Source organism: Rhinatrema bivittatum, chromosome 1, assembly GCF_901001135.1.
Source record: "Rhinatrema bivittatum chromosome 1, aRhiBiv1.1, whole genome shotgun sequence".
Lineage (NCBI taxonomy): Eukaryota > Metazoa > Chordata > Amphibia > Gymnophiona > Rhinatrematidae > Rhinatrema > Rhinatrema bivittatum.
In genome coordinates, this window is record NC_042615.1 from 290,130,146 (window position 1) to 290,147,362 (window position 17,217).

At 46.0% G+C, this 17,217-nt stretch overlaps 2 protein-coding genes across 3 annotated transcripts in view; one reads left to right on the forward strand and one right to left on the reverse strand.

Annotated features, from left to right (window-relative positions):
* LOC115094954 (protein ZGRF1-like) overlaps window positions 1-3,926 on the reverse strand; it is a 50,145-nt gene extending 46,219 nt beyond the window's left edge. The window contains exon 1 of the mRNA XM_029608075.1: window positions 3,497-3,926. Coding sequence (XP_029463935.1) covers window positions 3,497-3,517 — 21 coding nt within the window. The 5' untranslated portion in view covers window positions 3,518-3,926. The remainder of the gene's footprint in view (window positions 1-3,496) is intronic.
* A 25-nt stretch (window positions 3,927-3,951) lies between these two features.
* LARP7 (La ribonucleoprotein domain family member 7) overlaps window positions 3,952-17,217 on the forward strand; it is a 230,746-nt gene continuing 217,480 nt past the window's right edge. For both annotated transcript variants that reach the window (XM_029596294.1, XM_029596283.1), the window contains exon 1: window positions 3,952-4,070. The gene's annotated coding sequence lies outside the window, so the exon portion shown is untranslated. The remainder of the gene's footprint in view (window positions 4,071-17,217) is intronic.

Sequence of the window (17,217 nt, forward strand, 5' to 3'; positions counted from 1 at the left end):
TCTTGTTTCATTTATTTCAACCCATGATGTCTCAAATGTTATGCGAAATTATTTTAGGAAATTTCCTGTGAGTTTTTGTGATCAAGAAGTTAGGTTGTATCCCAATATGGCTCCGATTACACAGTATCGTAGAAAATAATTTTTATCTTTTAGACAAAATGTTACCTCTCTAGGTTTCTCCTTTTCATTATGATACCCCTGTAAATGTATCCTAAAGAAAGGGGAAGAAATATTTGTATTTTTTCAAACTGACCAGTTGCGGCAGTTTATTGAAGCCCGTAGGCCTGTAACATCATCTCCCAATGCTTAAGTGGTAGAAGGTCTATTTAAATACATCACTATGAGTCTATGTAAAGTCCATTCCTTTTGATGTCTCTTTAAACTCCTGATTATATTTTTGTTTGCCCCCCTGTTAGGCTGTCTTTTAATGTTATATTTTGAATATCCTTATCATAATGCTTGAGTTAGTGGATTAATTTAATTTTTGTGGTATATATATGAAAAGTTGAGAATTAAATTAATATAATGTTAATTAATGGAAGGATTATCAAGTGTATAATGGAAAATGATAAATAAAATAATTAAAACCAATAGTTTGTTTTAACCAAACGGGCTATAGTAGTCCTCAGCGCTTCATGATCTCTCCTGGGACCGCTCTAGAGCACAAATAAATGATCTGACATGCGAAAACTATTTGTGACCTCCAAATAACGCAGCAGAGCCCGACGGATGTCTAATCTCCATAAATCCGCAGAGTGGGGATCAGAAGGATCCAAACCAGAGAATGATGGAAGTTCCACAGACTGATTCAAGTGGAAAGAAGATACCACTTTTGGGAGAAAGGAAGGAACTGTTCTCAAGGAGACTTCTGAATCCGTAATCCTCATAAAGGGCTCCCTGTAAGACAACGCTTGAAGTTCCGACACTCTGCGAGCCGAAGAAATAGCCTCGAGAAACGACACCTTTAAAGTAAGATCCTTCAAAGTAGCCCTTTTTATGGGCTCGAACGGCGCATTACATAGAGCTTTAAGAACCAAGTTCAAATTCCACGACGGAAAAGGCCTTTTAAGCGGAGGATGCAGATGATTCGATCCTTTAAGAAAACGCGCCATGTCAGGATGCGCGGTCAAGGAAGCTCCTCGTAACTTACCACGGAAACATCCAAGAGCCACTACCTGCACACATAGTGAATTGCAGGACAATCCCTTAGCGAGGCTGGCCTGCAAGAAGGAGAGAATATCCCGCCCGAATGGGATCTATGCTGTGTTGAATGCACCAGGCCTCAAATATTCCCCACACTCGAACATAAGCTAGTGAAGTAGATGTCTTTCGCAAGCTTAAAAGAGTAGCTATCACCGCATCCGAGTATCCTTTGCTCTTCAAACGTTGCCTCTCAAAAGCCATGCTGCGAGACAGAAGCGATCCGCCTCGTCCAAACAGATGGGCCCCGATGCAGAAGATTCAGCAACTCTGAACCGCAGTGGGCTGTCCACCACTAGGTTGACTAGATCCGCAAACCAGGGATGCCTTGGCCACTCTGGAGCAATTAGTACCACTTCCCCCGGATGGGAGACTCTTCGAAGCAGTCTTCCGATTAATGGCCAGGGTGGAAACACATACAGGAGGACTGCCATCGGCCAAGGAAGAACCAAGGCATACTCCTTCCGCCCCGTCTCTTAACGCTAACTGAAGAAACGAGGAGCCTTGGCATTTCAGAACGTGGCCATGAGATCCATGCTTGGCCTGGACCACGCATCGCATATCATCCAAAATGCTTCTGCGGAGAGTTCCCACTCTCCGGGATCGTCGGCTTGAACGTTGACGACTCCGGCAATGTGAGAGTCTGCTTAACTTGGACAGACTACTAGGCCTGGACGCACAGCTAGATGCACACACCGAACAGACAATCCTGTAAAGGGCAGCCTAAAGAAAGTGCGCGAAAAGCCGTTAAGACCCACCACGCAGTGGGCAGGAAAAAGCCTTAGAGTGGGGCCTAGTCTACAGAGGCTGTTCAACCCACCAGACTGCTCACATCCTTCGACCTCCCATGGAGTGGAACGAATGTCGGAACAGCACGCCATGCATGGAGACCAGCGAAAGGAGGAAGCCATACATTTAAAAAAAAAAGCCCTCCTTCTCTGTATTTTTTTTTTTTTAAACTTACCCGAGCTCAACTTTACCTGGCTGAGTACAGAGACAGTCTCTGGCTGCAGGGGGAGAGGGAATATGACGTCACTGTCTCGCTCAGCTTCCTGCACCCACTGCCTTTCAGCTACTTAACAGCTAAGTCCATGCTGGATGAAAAACCAGCTACAGGACCAAGGCACTCATTTGAGGGACCACGGAAATCACCTCAGAAATTCTCAACTGGGGGAGGGAACTTTTGGTATCACTCCAGGAGAGTGGAACAAATTTTCCTTATTTTTCCTTTTTCAAATCGAAGCAATCCTCAGTAGGGAGATGCACGTCCACCATCTGCAGGAGACAAAGAATACTGGCAGGCTGATGTCACTGCAGGGGTATATATATACTGTGACGTCAGTTTGCTCTGTCTTCATCTGTTGGTAGAGGTGTATAACTCACTTGTTCTGGATTCATCTGACTGAATGCTAAGAAATTCTTAGTTTAGCATTTGTAAAATGAGGAAACCTTTACCTCATCAGTAATAACATTCAGTGGAATCAATTAATACAATAACAATGGCAAAAAAAGACCATACAGCCTATCTAATCTGCCAATTTCTACATTCCCTACCACTCTCTTTTACAGGATCATATATGTTACACAGAAAAGAGCACTAGACTTCCCTTTACTGTTTCCATTGCAACTCGTTCAGTCTTCTCCTTAGGTTGGCACTTCTTTCAGTGTCATATGGCACAAAAGCATAGTTCTTCCACAAATTCTCATATATCCATTGCTCTTCTCCCAGCCCTACACTCATTGCATTCTGCAACTAGCATAGTTGTCTTCTTGTTCCCTTCTTGAGAGCTAGCATGTTGCAGCAATGCATAGACCTCTCAACAGACATATCAACTGCTGGTCAGAACCGCTTGTAATTCTCAGGGTCAGACCAATTCCAATGGGCAACCCACCTTCAGGTAGTTTGTGCACGGTGAGAGGGTTACATACAGACATGACCAGGACATAAGGCATTTTATGAATATTAATGCCTAAAAACAAGGTACCCAAAATCATGCATAGGCATTGATTTTGTAGCAGTTTCCAACTTTTCACTTTTATCTTTAAACACAACTGAGGTAAGTATTTGACTGATTGTGTAGAAGCATCAGTAATAATGTGCCTTTCGCAAAGCTATGTATATTTTGACTACTGATCAGTTTGGGGTGAATTTGAATAGGATATATTTTAGGAACATGGCTGTCTTCACACTTACTTAGTCCATTTTAACTGAAGTATTCGTGCCTCTGACTGGATGGCTAGAACCACCACACAAGCACTTTTCATCAGACGATTTCAGATGAAAAAAACTACTTACAGTAAACTCCTGACATGACATTGTGCTGGATCTCCTCCCGCTCCCAGCCACTGCCGTCTTTGGCACTTCACATTCCCTGAAAGGCAGTTACAAAAAGGTATCGCGCTTTATGCAGAAACATCGCAGTTAAAGTCACCTCTTATGTCAGGTACATTTTGCTGTTGAACACTATGTGTCTATCTAATTCAAATATTTTTCTCGAGAATACGCCTCTACGGATGCGCTTTACAAGTGATTAAAGAACATAAAGTATCAAGTCCTGATACCAGATTCAGACTTTTCCGGTACATAAATCTTAATTACGTGCCGAGACACCGAGTGAAACGGTCAGTTTTAAGAAAAGACAGGAGCCTTTCCCGCGGGCTGCGGCAGGCACAGCACAACCTACCCCTTGCCCTATTCTACCAATAAAAAATAAGTCGCTACTGCCGCTGCGCTCTGCCCTTCCCGCGCTCGTGTCAGCACAGGAGTTTGAGCCGCGCGGGCTGCCGTACCCCTCGGCAAGTCTGGCGGGCGGTGTCGCAAGCAGCGAGTTGCTGGCAGCTGCCGAGAGCAGCACAGAGTGCGCGTGGCGGTGAGTGACGAAAGTGTGTAAGGGGGGGGGGGGGGGGGGGTGTTGTAACGGCAGTTTCCCCCTCTGCAACCGTGAGGGAAGTCAGCGGAAGTTGGATGGCATGAAGCGGACTAGCGGGGGGGAGGAGGGAGAGGGGGCAGGTTCAGTTTGGAAGGAGAGAAGCGGGGGGGGGGGGGGGGGGGGGTTGCTTACGAGGATGACGAGACTAAAGGGAGGTAAAATAAAGCCAGGGCGATAGGAGGGGAGGAAGTTTGTCTAGAAGAAAAAGAGAGAGACGGGTGGTTAGGTTTTCTTTCATTGCTTCCTTGGGGTCACGGCTCTGCCTCCTGACTTTTCTTGGGAAAAGAATCCCGTTTCTATCTTGGCTTACCTGAGGATCTGGTGTTTTGGAGTAATTCGTGGTTACTGCCCCGGTGATCTTTGCTGGGCGGGGCAACAGGCTGCAAGGTGGGAGGGACGGTGACTTTGTTTAACCGTTGCAGGGGCAGCCAGCAGGGGGAGTTGTTGCTGGGGGAGCTCTGTGCTACTCTCGTTAGTGTGGCCAGATATTACAATGGGTTTGTAGCTCGATGTAAATTAAATTGCAGGCATCCCCTTTGAAAAAAGTAGCCCAAAGAAAGGAGACTCTTTGCAAAAATACAAAGGGTCGCAAAAAAGTCCCTCATGCAGAGTCCACCTCGGTAGTTCCAAAGGAGTAAGGGGATTCCTCTCCAAAAAAGAGGGCACTCCTGCCTGCTTTTCCACCACAATTGAAAGGCTACCTGTTCTGTACAGGTGCATGGCACAACATCATGCTTATGATATCTGGGGTGACACAGGTTTCCCAGTAGAAATAGCCCAAAATAATATTTTATAAAACTTGGTATTTTGCGATTCTTCCCAATTTTAGTTCAAGGTAGCTGACAGCATTTTTGCAGGCACATTAAGTCTCTGCCTCATATAGCTTACGGTCTAAATGGTTCTTTGAGGCAGTGGGAGATAGTGACTTGCCCAAGGTCACAAGGAATGTCAGTAAGAGGATTGGGGTTTGAAACCTGGTCAGTAGGCCGCTCCTCCCAAAATTAGCCCAACCCATATAATGGGGAAAAAGACTAGCCCAACTGAGTGGGAAATAGCCCAGTTTAGCAATATATATTGTGGGTCTATATAGAGGGGGAGGGGGCTGTGCTACCATGTGAGTATGTATGTGGGAAGAAGCAAGGAAGAAGCACTGGTTGTCCTTTTAAAAATATTCCCTTGCCTGTATCTTGATGCCAATGATTTCTCTTTTAATATTGTTCTTGCCCTACTGTATATGTGTATCAATATTTATATTTTTAGTGGCTTGCAAAAGTATTTGACCCCCTAGAAAGTCAGCAGATTTGTGTGGATTACAAATGATGCTTTGACAGATTGTTCCAGACAGCATGTTTATTGCAAACCGACATGCTCTTAAAGTAAATTTTCAAAGTCACAATTCATTATTTCTCTATATTTCCGTTGATAAGCAGGCTGAATTAGCCCTGCTGTTTGGGTGAAGTCATTGGATGGCGCACTTGATCGGACATTTTCTTCAAGAATCAGTCTGAGCTGCGCATGTACGGCACATCTCGCAGCTCCTCTGTTTCAGTTATTTTTCTTTTGCACTTGGGCACGGATGCTTTTTCTTCTTCTTCTCTCTTCAGAGAACTTCTACAGCAACTCACTAATTAAAAACAGCACTTTTCAGTCCTCCAGTGGCCGTGAAAAAATCCAGCTTCAAATTCTGACAACCACTCTACAGCTTCGGGCTCATATGCCCCGTTCTATCCAATCATCCCAGGGGTCCAAGATGAAGACTCAGAGCTTACCTAGACGGTCCTCTTTGGCTGAACCGAGACAAAAAAGCATCGATCCACCTCAGATGCAAAAAAGGTAAAATTGAAGCGGGAGGAGTGTGGTCTCGACTCAAAATGCGCCGCTAGATAACGCATCGATGCTAGCCGGCACCTATAAACTGAAGCACTCCACCTCAACGCAAGATGCGTCGCGTCCATCCAAATACGATGCACTCCCGTCATCACAATGCTCCAATGCACTCGTGCCCTCATTCAGATTCTTTGATGCGAGAACAGAGCACGACAACGCATGCATTGTCCAAATATAAAAGTAAATTCCCATCGAGGGCTCATCTTACAGAGGACCCCATCTTGGATATATTATCACATACTCCGTGGGTTTCCCTCAAAACCCAATTTTTATTAGTTCAACCTCTACACAAAGTGGTTGATCCGAGTGCTCTGTACATTTCTCTCGTTCCCAACATAAATCATCACATTTACAAGAGGAACTAACTCCGAGAGCTATACCTCCCCGACATCCTCCTTTGGACATCCTTGCTGCGTGTATACACCACCAGAAGTTATCTTCTCATGCTTCACAACCAAAGGCTCAACCTCCGAGCACCAAGAGGATACAAATACATTCCACTCCCAGGAGGCCATAAATCAAATCTCTGCAATTATAAGAAATCTTTTTTCGTCTTTGCATCCGCAAGTAACTCCACCACACTTCCCAGGTCCATCAGGGGACATACTGCACCCCATTACTCCTGACTCACCATGCTCTCCCAATGCAGAGCAGACCAAGGGAAAAGCGCATTTATCTCATTTGACTCCACTGGATTCTCTGGGCGACCGTTCCCCTGACAGCTCTATTGGTATACCCTCCAACCTGCCAGAAGAACTGCTTGACCATCTCTGCCTGAAGACCTTACTTTTATTCTTGTTTTATTGAGAAACTGGGTACCCTTCTGGGAGTAGAAATCAGAAAACTACCCAGGGATGAGGTTTTCAGAATCCTAAAAATTTTAGAAGTTCCTGCTGAACCATCTTGCAAATTATCGGACTCCGTTCTTGCAAAAACCTGGGAATCTACTCAATCAATGCCAACAGTTTCTAGAAAGCTAGATCTGAAGTTCAGATTACAAAATTCTAACACATGCATCAGTCGTGGAATCGGCTATGAAGCGAGTGAAAAAAACCAAACTACATTCCTCAACTCCTCCCATAAAGGATCATAGAATTCTAGATGAATATGCTAGAAAATCTTTTCAAAGTGCGATGCTCATGTCCCATAAACAACAGCATCAAGTAAGTCCAATATCTTTATGAATCACTCCAACTGCTAAAACCATTTCTCCGTTCGGATACAGGACAACCCATCACACCTCAACCATTTTACGACATGGAAGAAGGTCTCAAACAGCTTCTACGGATAGTTTTTTGAAACATCTGCCAGAACTTCCGTCATAATTGCGGCTCGTCGCATGGCATGGCTACGTTCCAGTTCTATCAGAGAAGATGTTCATGAAAAATTGGCTAATCTTCTTTGTGAGGGAGACAATTTTGTTCGGAGACAAATTTAAGGATACGGTAGCTCAACTAAAAGAACAAAATGTAGCAGTCCAGTCTCTCTCGGGATCTGTAGACCCTCAATTCTCTTTCAGGCTCTATTTCCAACGAAAACCTACTTAATTATCAAAGACCATACAAAACTTACATTCCATATAGAGCTCAGCAATTCCAATCTTATTAGCTACCTTGTTCACAACCTCAAATGGCTCAGGCTAGACCCCGCCAGAGAGAAAGGAAACAACAGAAACCAGTCCAGATCCCTCTCCAAAAATCTTCAGTCTTTCTGAAGATATCTAGCCACAGCCAGAATTCCTGATCGGGGGATGAATTCAACATTACTACCCAGAATGGCAAAAGATCACCTCAGACCAATGGGTACTCCAAATTGTGAAGGAGGGATACCATCTCCATTTTATATCCAAATCTCATCTTCCTCACCTCTCTGCCAGAGTGACAGATATCTCCACTGTTCACCTGCTGGAGCAAGAATTACAGATACAGCAACAAGCCGTCCAAATAATTCCGAACAAGAAAATCAATTTGGGGTTTTACTCCCACTACTTTCTCATTCCGAAACACTCAGGAGGTCTCTGACCAATTGTTGACCTTTTGACCCCTAAACAAATTCCTCTGGAAAGAGAAATTAGAGATGACATCCCTCCACTTGGTGCTGCTCAGTACACCCCAGCCCCATCAGATACAGACAGGATGCCTTCCTGATGGCATGGTCTCAAGTTCTCCTTTATACATTTCCTCTAATTCCTCTCATATCAAAGACAGTTCAGAAACTGATTTGAGACAGATCACGAATGATACTCGTAGCTCCCGCATGGCCGAGACAACCCTGGTATGCTTATCTAGTACAGTACTCTGAAACAGACCCTTGGAATCTCGGTTAAGATCCAGATTTGCTTACCCAAGAAGATGGAATTCTTCTTCACTCTCTTTATTCGTCTCTCCATCTGATGACTTGGATGTTGAACGTGAAATCTTAAAAGACTTCATTCTTTCAGCTGATATTCAGCACATCCTTATAGCATCAAGAAAGCCATCAACAAGGAAGAATTACTCCTTCAAATGGAAAAGATATACTACATGGTGCCAAATGCAAAAGATCCTTCTCTTTTCTTCAACGCCTACAGAAATCCTCAGCTACTTGCGTCATCTGTTGCGCTCGGGGGTGGACCCTTGTCCTGGGGCAAGGATGGAATGGCTCCTGAAAGGGAACAGGAGGTCACTGGCCCCAGGGGGTGGAGCACTGAAGGAGACAACAGAAGCTAGGTAGAGCTTCACCACTGGAAGCCCGAGGTCCCCCCGGGAGGAGCCCATAGGGATCTGGGCCGCTTGAACTTAGGTGGGCCTCGCAGGGTCTCCTGGGAGAATGGAAGTCCGGCATGCCCACAGACACAGAAGGAGCGCGGTCGGATTCAAGCTGGAGCAGGAGAACCAGAACAGAGTTGATGATGACAAGCCAAGGAACAGAACCAGAATCTGGAGGCAAGGTCAGGCAGGCAAAAGGTCAATGTCCATAGGTCAGTCCGAGAGTGGTCAGGCACCGGAGATCAGTTGAAGGCAGGCGGCAGACAGGCAGGCAAGTCAGGAACAGGCTGTGGTTTTTGAGGCAGGCGGCAGGCAGGCGAACAGGTCTGGAGCAGGCTGGGGTCGTAGACAGGCAGGCAGGTCAGGAACAAGCCAAGGTCTGTACCAGAAGTCAGTCCGAGGGTACTACCTGGGAAGGCAGATAGTCAAACACAGGAACAGGCAGGACTCAGGAACGAGGATGCAGGAACAAGTCGGGAACGGAACTGGAACGAGACTAGGAACAGGCGCAGAGACAATCTAGCATACAAGCCGACCCGATTGCCAAGGCAAGGAAGTGAAGTCAGGAACTTCCTTATATTGTAGATCAATCAGGGTGTGCCGCGGAACCCAGACCCGCCCTCGGCCCTACAAGTTTCGGGCAGTCCGTGCGCATGGGCGTGACTAGCATGGAGGAAGATGCCGAACCTCGGCGTGAGGCCTGGCACGCAGTGGAAGGCCTGGCAACCGCCGCCACAGGACGCTGGGGCCTAGCTGGGCTAGCAACTACCGCGAGGGAGGTCGTCCCGGGACCCACTGAGGAACTATGCAGGTGAGCGGTCCAGTGCATGGGACAGCTGTGGGCGGAGCGTGTAACATCATCTTTCCAAATCAGGCTTAGCTACTTTGTCAGTAAGAGTACACCTCAGTGCTATAGCGGCTTATCATGAAAGACTTAATGGCACTTCCATAGCCTCACATCCTTTAATAACTCATTTCATAAAGGGACTTTTCAATCTCCACCCTCCGCTCCAAAAACCACTGGTTTCATGGGACCTAAACACAGTCTTATAAAACTTAATGAAATCTCCATTCGAGCCACTACAGTCTTCTCACTTGAAATATTTAACTTGGAAGGTGATTTTTCTGGTCGCAATAACTTCAGCTACTATCAAAGCCTTGCAAAATGTTGAAATCAGTGAACTTCAAACCTTAGTTCATTACGAACCTTATCTGCAATTTTTTCATGACAAGGTAGTTCTAAGAACTCATCCAAAATTCCTTCCCAAAGTAGTATCAGCTTTTCATATCAATCAAAGCATTACCCTTCCAATTTTCTTTCCTAAGCCTCATGCTAACAAAAGGGAATCTTGACTCCATACATTGAACTGCAAAAGAGCATTAGCTTATTATAAACAATGAACTCCTACCTTTTCGTAAATCTTCTCATTTATATCTTTCAACCCGAATTCACTAGGGGTTTCAGTCTCAAAGCAAACCATATCTAAATGCATCTCAAATTGCATCAAGTTCTGTCATACTTCTTCACAAACTCCTTTATCAGGCTCAATCTCAGTGCACCAACTACAAGTAAAGGCAACTTCCATTGCGCATCTCAGAAACATACCAATAGAGGACATCTGTAGAGCTGCCACTTAGTCTTCAGTCTCACCTTCACAGCTTATTACTGCTTGAACCATTTAACATCATCAGAGAGCATACTCAGCCAAACAGTCCTCTCCATCAAGGAGTTGGAAAAAAAAAAAAAGTATGTAGAGTAAGGAACAGTACTCTAATTCCATACCCTCACTTTTTTCATCATATGATTGGGAATCCCAATAGCAGGGCTAAGTCAGCCTGCTTATCTACGGAAAAAAAACAAGTTTGATTGCCATAAACAGTGTTTTTCCTGTTGATAACAGGGCTGAATTAGCCATGCTGTCATGGGAACTGTCCATCAGGCCCGGGAGGCGGAGCTTCAAAGTTGAGTCAGAGCTTTGCTCTGAGGCTGTGCCTGAGTTCCTGCGCTGGAAAGCAGATTCTCCTGTCTGTTATTTCCACGCGTGGGATCGCACATGGAGCTTCAGATCTCCTCAGCTTAAAAAACTTTAACCAAGAAAAAGAGGATTTATTCAAAGCAAAGGACAACGATCGAAGGAGAGACATGCCTAGACCGTCGGGGTTCAAACCCTGTGTTTGCGGTAAGGCCATGTCCATCACTGATGGACATGACAAGTGCTATCGCTGTCTAGGCCCGGATCACCAACAGAAGTCCTGCCCCCACTGCGGCCACATGTCACAGAGGTCCCAACGCCAGACGGCCAACAAGATCCTGGCCTTGAGGTTAGCTCGGGGTGGGTCGTATGCCCCCCTGTCAGAAGCCCACTCATCTCCGGGGCCCTCTAAGACGCCGTCTGTCCCAGCGCATAGAGCGTTGTCTGTGGAGCCCTTCACTTCCAGGCCTGGGGGTGAAGACCGCCAAAAAGGCAAAGGGCATGGATCCAGGGGTCGAGACCCAGAGAGATCCAAACATCGGAACTGAGGGGACTCGGATGTGTCGCTGCGCCACCCGAAGCCGGGATCTATGGCGCATGAAAAGACACATGCTTCGGAAAAATCGACAACGCACAAGGCGCCGAAGACGAAGCCTTCTGAGCTGGCACTGGAGCATCATGCGTCGGCTACGGCGCCCAAGCAGAGAATATGACACACGACGCCGGCGCAGATAGCCCTGCGTAAACTGTTGTGCCCTACAGTTGACGCAGGGCACAACGCCATCGATGCATCTGTCGACTCTGCCGAAACATTCTGCCAAAGCATCGACACAATCGTAGTTACAGCCATCCAAGAAGAGGAAGAGTACTGGGTCTCAGCAGGACATCTCATCGCAGGCTGTGTCTGCCTCTTCAAAAACTGCGCTTACGCCAGACCCTTACCCTCCACAAGTGTTTGGAGACTCCAGACGTTCTCCATCGTCTCTGGCCCACGATTCCCCGAACTCTACTTCTAGATCAGACGAGAATGGGTCCAAGTAACCTGCCGCTCTTCGTCTTCATCAATTTCTTCCGTCCATGTGTTCTCAGACTTGTCATCTTCCTCCAGGCACCGGTCCACAGGGGACGTAATGCAGGAGCCACTACATAAGAAACAAAAGGCACTTGAGGTCCTGCGTACTCGCAAACAGAAGTGGACAGCACCGGATTCTGACATACTGTTAGCAGCATTACCGTCTAACAACTCCAGTTCGACCGAACATGCCTCCTCATAATCAGCAGGCGTTTTCTCAACTTCTGAGGCCCTGTCTGGATTCTTTGCATCCATACAATCTACTTATCTACTCCCTCCATCATCGCCAAGTAGCGGTACCCAGTCACCAAAGCCATCAGAATATTCCTCACCAGAGCGCGCTTGATTGTCTTCACCTAGGCATCATTCACCACCACCACAGTTGCCTGAACCTCAAGAGGTTATACCACAACCACTTACTCCAGACCCTCCACAGACATCCCCAGACACCTTGACTGGTTACCCTTCGGACCCACCGGAGGAACCAGTAGAGCCAAATTCACCATTGGAGGATCTAACATACCCTAGATTTTTGGAAAAAATGGGCTCGATTCTCAATCTTGATATCCAGATCCCAGAGCAACAACCCTGGCCTTGCTAAAGATATTTGACCTTCCAGCAGAGCCTACATCACTCCCCTCACACAGCGTGCTTGACACTGTCCTAGAGAAATCCTGGAAGACACCTTTCACAATCCCAGCAGTCTCCAGGAAAACGGACCTCAAATATAAGATGAAGCAGTCTACCTATTACACTCTTCCGCAATTGCCTCACGCATCAATTGTCATTGAATTGGCAATGCACAAGGCGAAGAAGTCCAGACTACACTCAGCTACTCTTCCGGGTAAAGACCTTCGTTTATTGGATGACTTTGCCAAACGCTCATTCCAGGTGACTATGTTAGCAGCACAGATTCAACATCACCAGTTCTACATAGTCCAATATTTATATGAATGCGCTCAACAGTTAAAAGGACAATCCTGCTTCCACAGACTCTAGTGCCTCCGTCCCTCAATCTATACAAGACATGGAGGAAGGGATCCACCATCTGCTGCACACGGTATATGAAGCGTTCGAAACATCCTCCTGTGCTTCCAAGGCCATGATTGCAGCACGTCGAATGGCTTGGCTCCGTGCCAGCGCGATTAGGGAGGACGTACATGACAAGTTGGCTAACTTGCGTTGTAAAAGAGACAACCTATTTGGCAACAGGTTCCAAGAGACAGTGGCGCAGCTTAAGGAGCAGTCTGTAGCCATACATCCCTAATGAATCTACCGTCTTACTCTGCTTCTATTTTGCACCGCTGAGAAGGCAACCATTCCAGCGCCTGGTGCACCGACTGTATGCTTCCTATCGCCCCCCGGCGTACCAGCCGATGCAGAGACCACAACAACAGAACCAAGGTCACAGGGGCTGCCCACAAGCTCAACGACCCCAAGGGCAACAACACCCTCCAGCGTCTAAGACGCCTCCGTCTTTTTGAAAATAGCTATGCCACCACCACACCCGGTCACAGCAGGAGGAATAACATCACACCTTCAGGAGTGGCAAAAAATCACCACCGATCATTGGGTGTTGGACATAGTCCACCAAGGGTACCAGATCCAATTTATGACTCCACCCCCGCTTCCTTATCTCTCAACCAGTGGAAGCCGAGCGAATCTCACCCAGCTGGGGATGGAGGTAGCTTCTTTACTACGACACTGAGCAATTCGCCATCTACCTCCACCAACCCAGAATAAGGGTTTCTACTCCCCATATTTCCTCATTCCCAAGAAATCAGGAGATCTCTGCCCAATCCTGGATCTCTGGGATCTCAACAAATACATAGTCAAGGAAAAATTCAAAATGATCTCCCTCAAGTCTATTCTGCCCCTAATCCAACCCAAGATTGGATGTGCTCAATAGATCTCAAGGATGCTTACACTCATATTCCAATTCACAGATCCTCCTGGCAATACCTGTCCTTCCAATTCAATGGCCAGCACGATCAGTACAAGGTGCTTCCCTTCGGTCTATCAGCAGCACCCAGAGTGTTCACCAAGTGCATGGCAGTGGTAGTGGCATTCCTCGGCCAGAAGGGAATCATAATTTTTCCATACCTCGACGACTGGCTAATTGTAGCCTCCAACCCCAACACACTACAGCAGCATCTCCAAGAAACAGTCATTTGTCTCGACAGAATGGGCCTTGTCATCAACTAACAGAAATCCAAACTGGAACCGACGCAAACCATTCAATTCATAGGAGCGTATCTAGATACAACCAAACAGAGTTTTTCTGCCACAGGAAAGGAGATGCATCATCCGTCTTCTCCTGCGACAACTCAAGGTCACGCAATTCCCGTCAGCTTGCCAAGTCCTGACAGTCTTAGGGCATATGGCTGCATCTATTCACGCAGTACCAAATACAAGACTACATATGAGACGAATGCAGTGGGATCTCAAGTGACAAAGGAGAAAACACTCTCAACTGTTGACATGGAGAGTGTCCTTAACTGGAGAAATGATAAAGGATGTGGATTGGTGGTTAAACAAAATTTTATTTATTTTTATTTTTAATTTTTATATACCGGTGTTCCTGTATGACATACAAATCACATCGGTTTACATTGAAACATTGAAACAGAGAAAAAGAATTCACCCGGAGGCGGTACATGGAACAAGGGGTATATAAAATTTGGATAGGGGAAACTATTCTAGCTAAGTTATGGATTGGTTCATAAAAACAAACAAACAGTTAACTGTGTGAAGTAATCTGTACAATGAAAAATACAGCTTGTGTGAGTAACGGTCGGTAATCTGTGGCAGTGAAATACTAGTAGGGAACATCGTGCCTAGAACGACCTTAATTAGTTCAGAAAGTGGGAATGAGCAGAGGAACGAGCATGCTGGTTGCGAACAAGGGGCTTATGTTCCTGGAAAAGCTTGGCGGAAAAGCCAGGTTTTGATTTTCTTTCTGAAAATCGAGTGGCAAGGTTCTTGTCGGATGTCTGGAGGGAGCGTGTTCCACTGTGTGGGGCCTGCTGTAGATAAGGCGCATTTCCTAAAAGAAGATTTTGATGGGGGGGCATAGAGAGTGCCTTTGTATGCTCCCCTGATCGGTCTGGTTGATGTATGAGGACGCATTTGGGAGCTTAGGTGGAGCGGGGAGATGTTGTGCGTAGCTTTATGGATAGTTGTGAGAACTTTAAAGAGGATCCTGTATTTAATGGGCAGCCAGTGGAGGTTCTTAAGGATGGGGGTGATGTGTTCTCTTTTGTTGGTGTTGGTAAGAATTCTGGCTGCGGAGTTCTGAACTATCTGGAGAGGTTTGATGGTGCTGGCCGGGAGCCCAAGCAAGAGAGAGTTGCAATAGTCGACTTTGGATAGGATGATGGATTGTAGTACCATACGGAAGTCGTTGAAGTGAAGTATTGGTTTCAGCTTTCTAAGTACTTGCAGTTTGTAGAAACAATCCTTAGTGGTGGCGTTTACAAATTTTTTTGTTTAGCTGGTTGTCGAGCATGACTCCTAGATCTCTCACATAAGCAGATTGGTTTAACTTTGGTATGGTTGAAAGGAGGGTGTCAGTTAGGTTGAGAAGCCCGTTGTTGTCATCTTGTGAAATGATTAGGATCTCCATCTTGTTGTTGTTAAGGACTAGGTTGAGGCTGGAGAGCAGTTGATTGATTGATTGCAGGCAATTGTTCCAGTGTGTCATAGTTTTGTATAAGGGTTCTGTAATCGGGATGAGAATTTGTACGTCGTCCGCGTAGAGGTAATGAGTTAGCTTTAGATTGGTGAGTAGATGGCAGAGCGGGAGAAGGTAAATGTTGAAAAGGGTCGGTGAGAGGGAGGAACCTTGTGGGACTCCCTGGTTGGAGAGGACCGGATGTGATTCTTTGTTGTTTATTTACCTTGAAATGTCTGTTAGACAGGAAGGACTTGAACCAGTTAAGGACTGTTCCCTTGATGCCTATATCTGCCAGATGATCTAATAGTGTTGAATGGTTAACCGTGTCGAAAGCCGCGGAGAGATCTAGTAGAATCAGGAGATAGGGTTGGTTTTTTTTCCAGGTTTGTTAGTATGGTGTCCGTAAGGGATATGAGGAGGGATTCTGTGCTCAATGATTTGCGAAAGCCGAACTGAGAAGGTGCGAGAATGGTATTTTCTTCCAGGTAATCAGATAGTTGCTTGTTGACTATCTTTTCCATAAGTTTAGCAATCAGAGGCAGGTTAGCTATTGGGCGGAAGTTAGCGGGGTCCGTTGGCCACAGATTAGGTTTTTTTAGTAAGGGTTTTAGAATTGCTAGCTTAAGTTGGTCAGGGACTAGACCTTGAGTTAGAGAGCAGTTAATGATGTCTGCCATTGGCTTTGAGATAGTATTCCTTATGGAAATGAGGAGGTTGGTCGGAATTGTATCCAATGGATGAGAGGAGGGTTTCAGTTTCTTGAGAATATTTTCTATTTCAAGAGCTGATGTGGTCTCGAAAGATTCAAAACTCGTGTTTTGTTGAGGTAGGGTAGGGAGAGGGGGCAGGGGGTTGGATGTCAAGAGGGGGTCGGTCAAGTTGGCGATTTTTTTCTTGAAGTAGTCTGCTAATTCAGTGGCTTTGTTAAGTGCTTGGTCGTCCGGAATGGTAGGAGGGGATGGTTTAGTGAGAGCTGAGACGTAAGAGAATAGTTCTTTCGAATCGAAGATGAAATGGTGGGGGTTTTTTTTTGAGAAAAAATCTTTCTTTATTCTAAGTATAGCATTCCTGTAGGCATTGTTGCTAGAGTTGTGGTGGATGGGTTTTTTCTCCAAATATGTTCTTTACTTCTTAGCTCTTGTTTGAGCAACTTCAGTTCTGGGGTAAACCAAGGTTTCCTATTGTCTTGTGAGGGTACTAGGACTTTTGTGTTGGATGGGCAAGTTAGGTCCGCAATTTTTTTAGTGATATTGATCCAGGAGGAGGTGGCTGCGCTTGCATCAGAAAGATCGAGTTCTGTTAATTCTTTAGAGAGCTGGTTGCTGAGGAGGTCTGTGGAGCACGGTTTCCTTAATTGGATTGTAGTTTTCGGGAAAGATTGGGGAGGGTGCTCTTTGATCTCGAGAGTTGTGTTGATGATCTGGTAATCCGTCCAGGGGACCGTCGAGCATGTGGGCATGGTGGAGAGAGAGATGCATTCATTGATGAAAATCAGGTCCAGAGTGTGGCCTGCTTTATGGGTTGGACTTTTAATAATTTGTGTGAATCCCATGTAACTGAGTGACGAAAGTAGTGTAACGCAGTTCGAGGATTGTGGTGAGTCGTCAACGTGCATGTTGAAGTCTCCCATTATTATGGCAGGTTTGTCAGGGTTGATATATTTGGCAATGAACTCAATGATGGGTGAGGGGTCCGATTCTAAGGTTCCTGGTGGGGTGTAGATTAGGCCAAT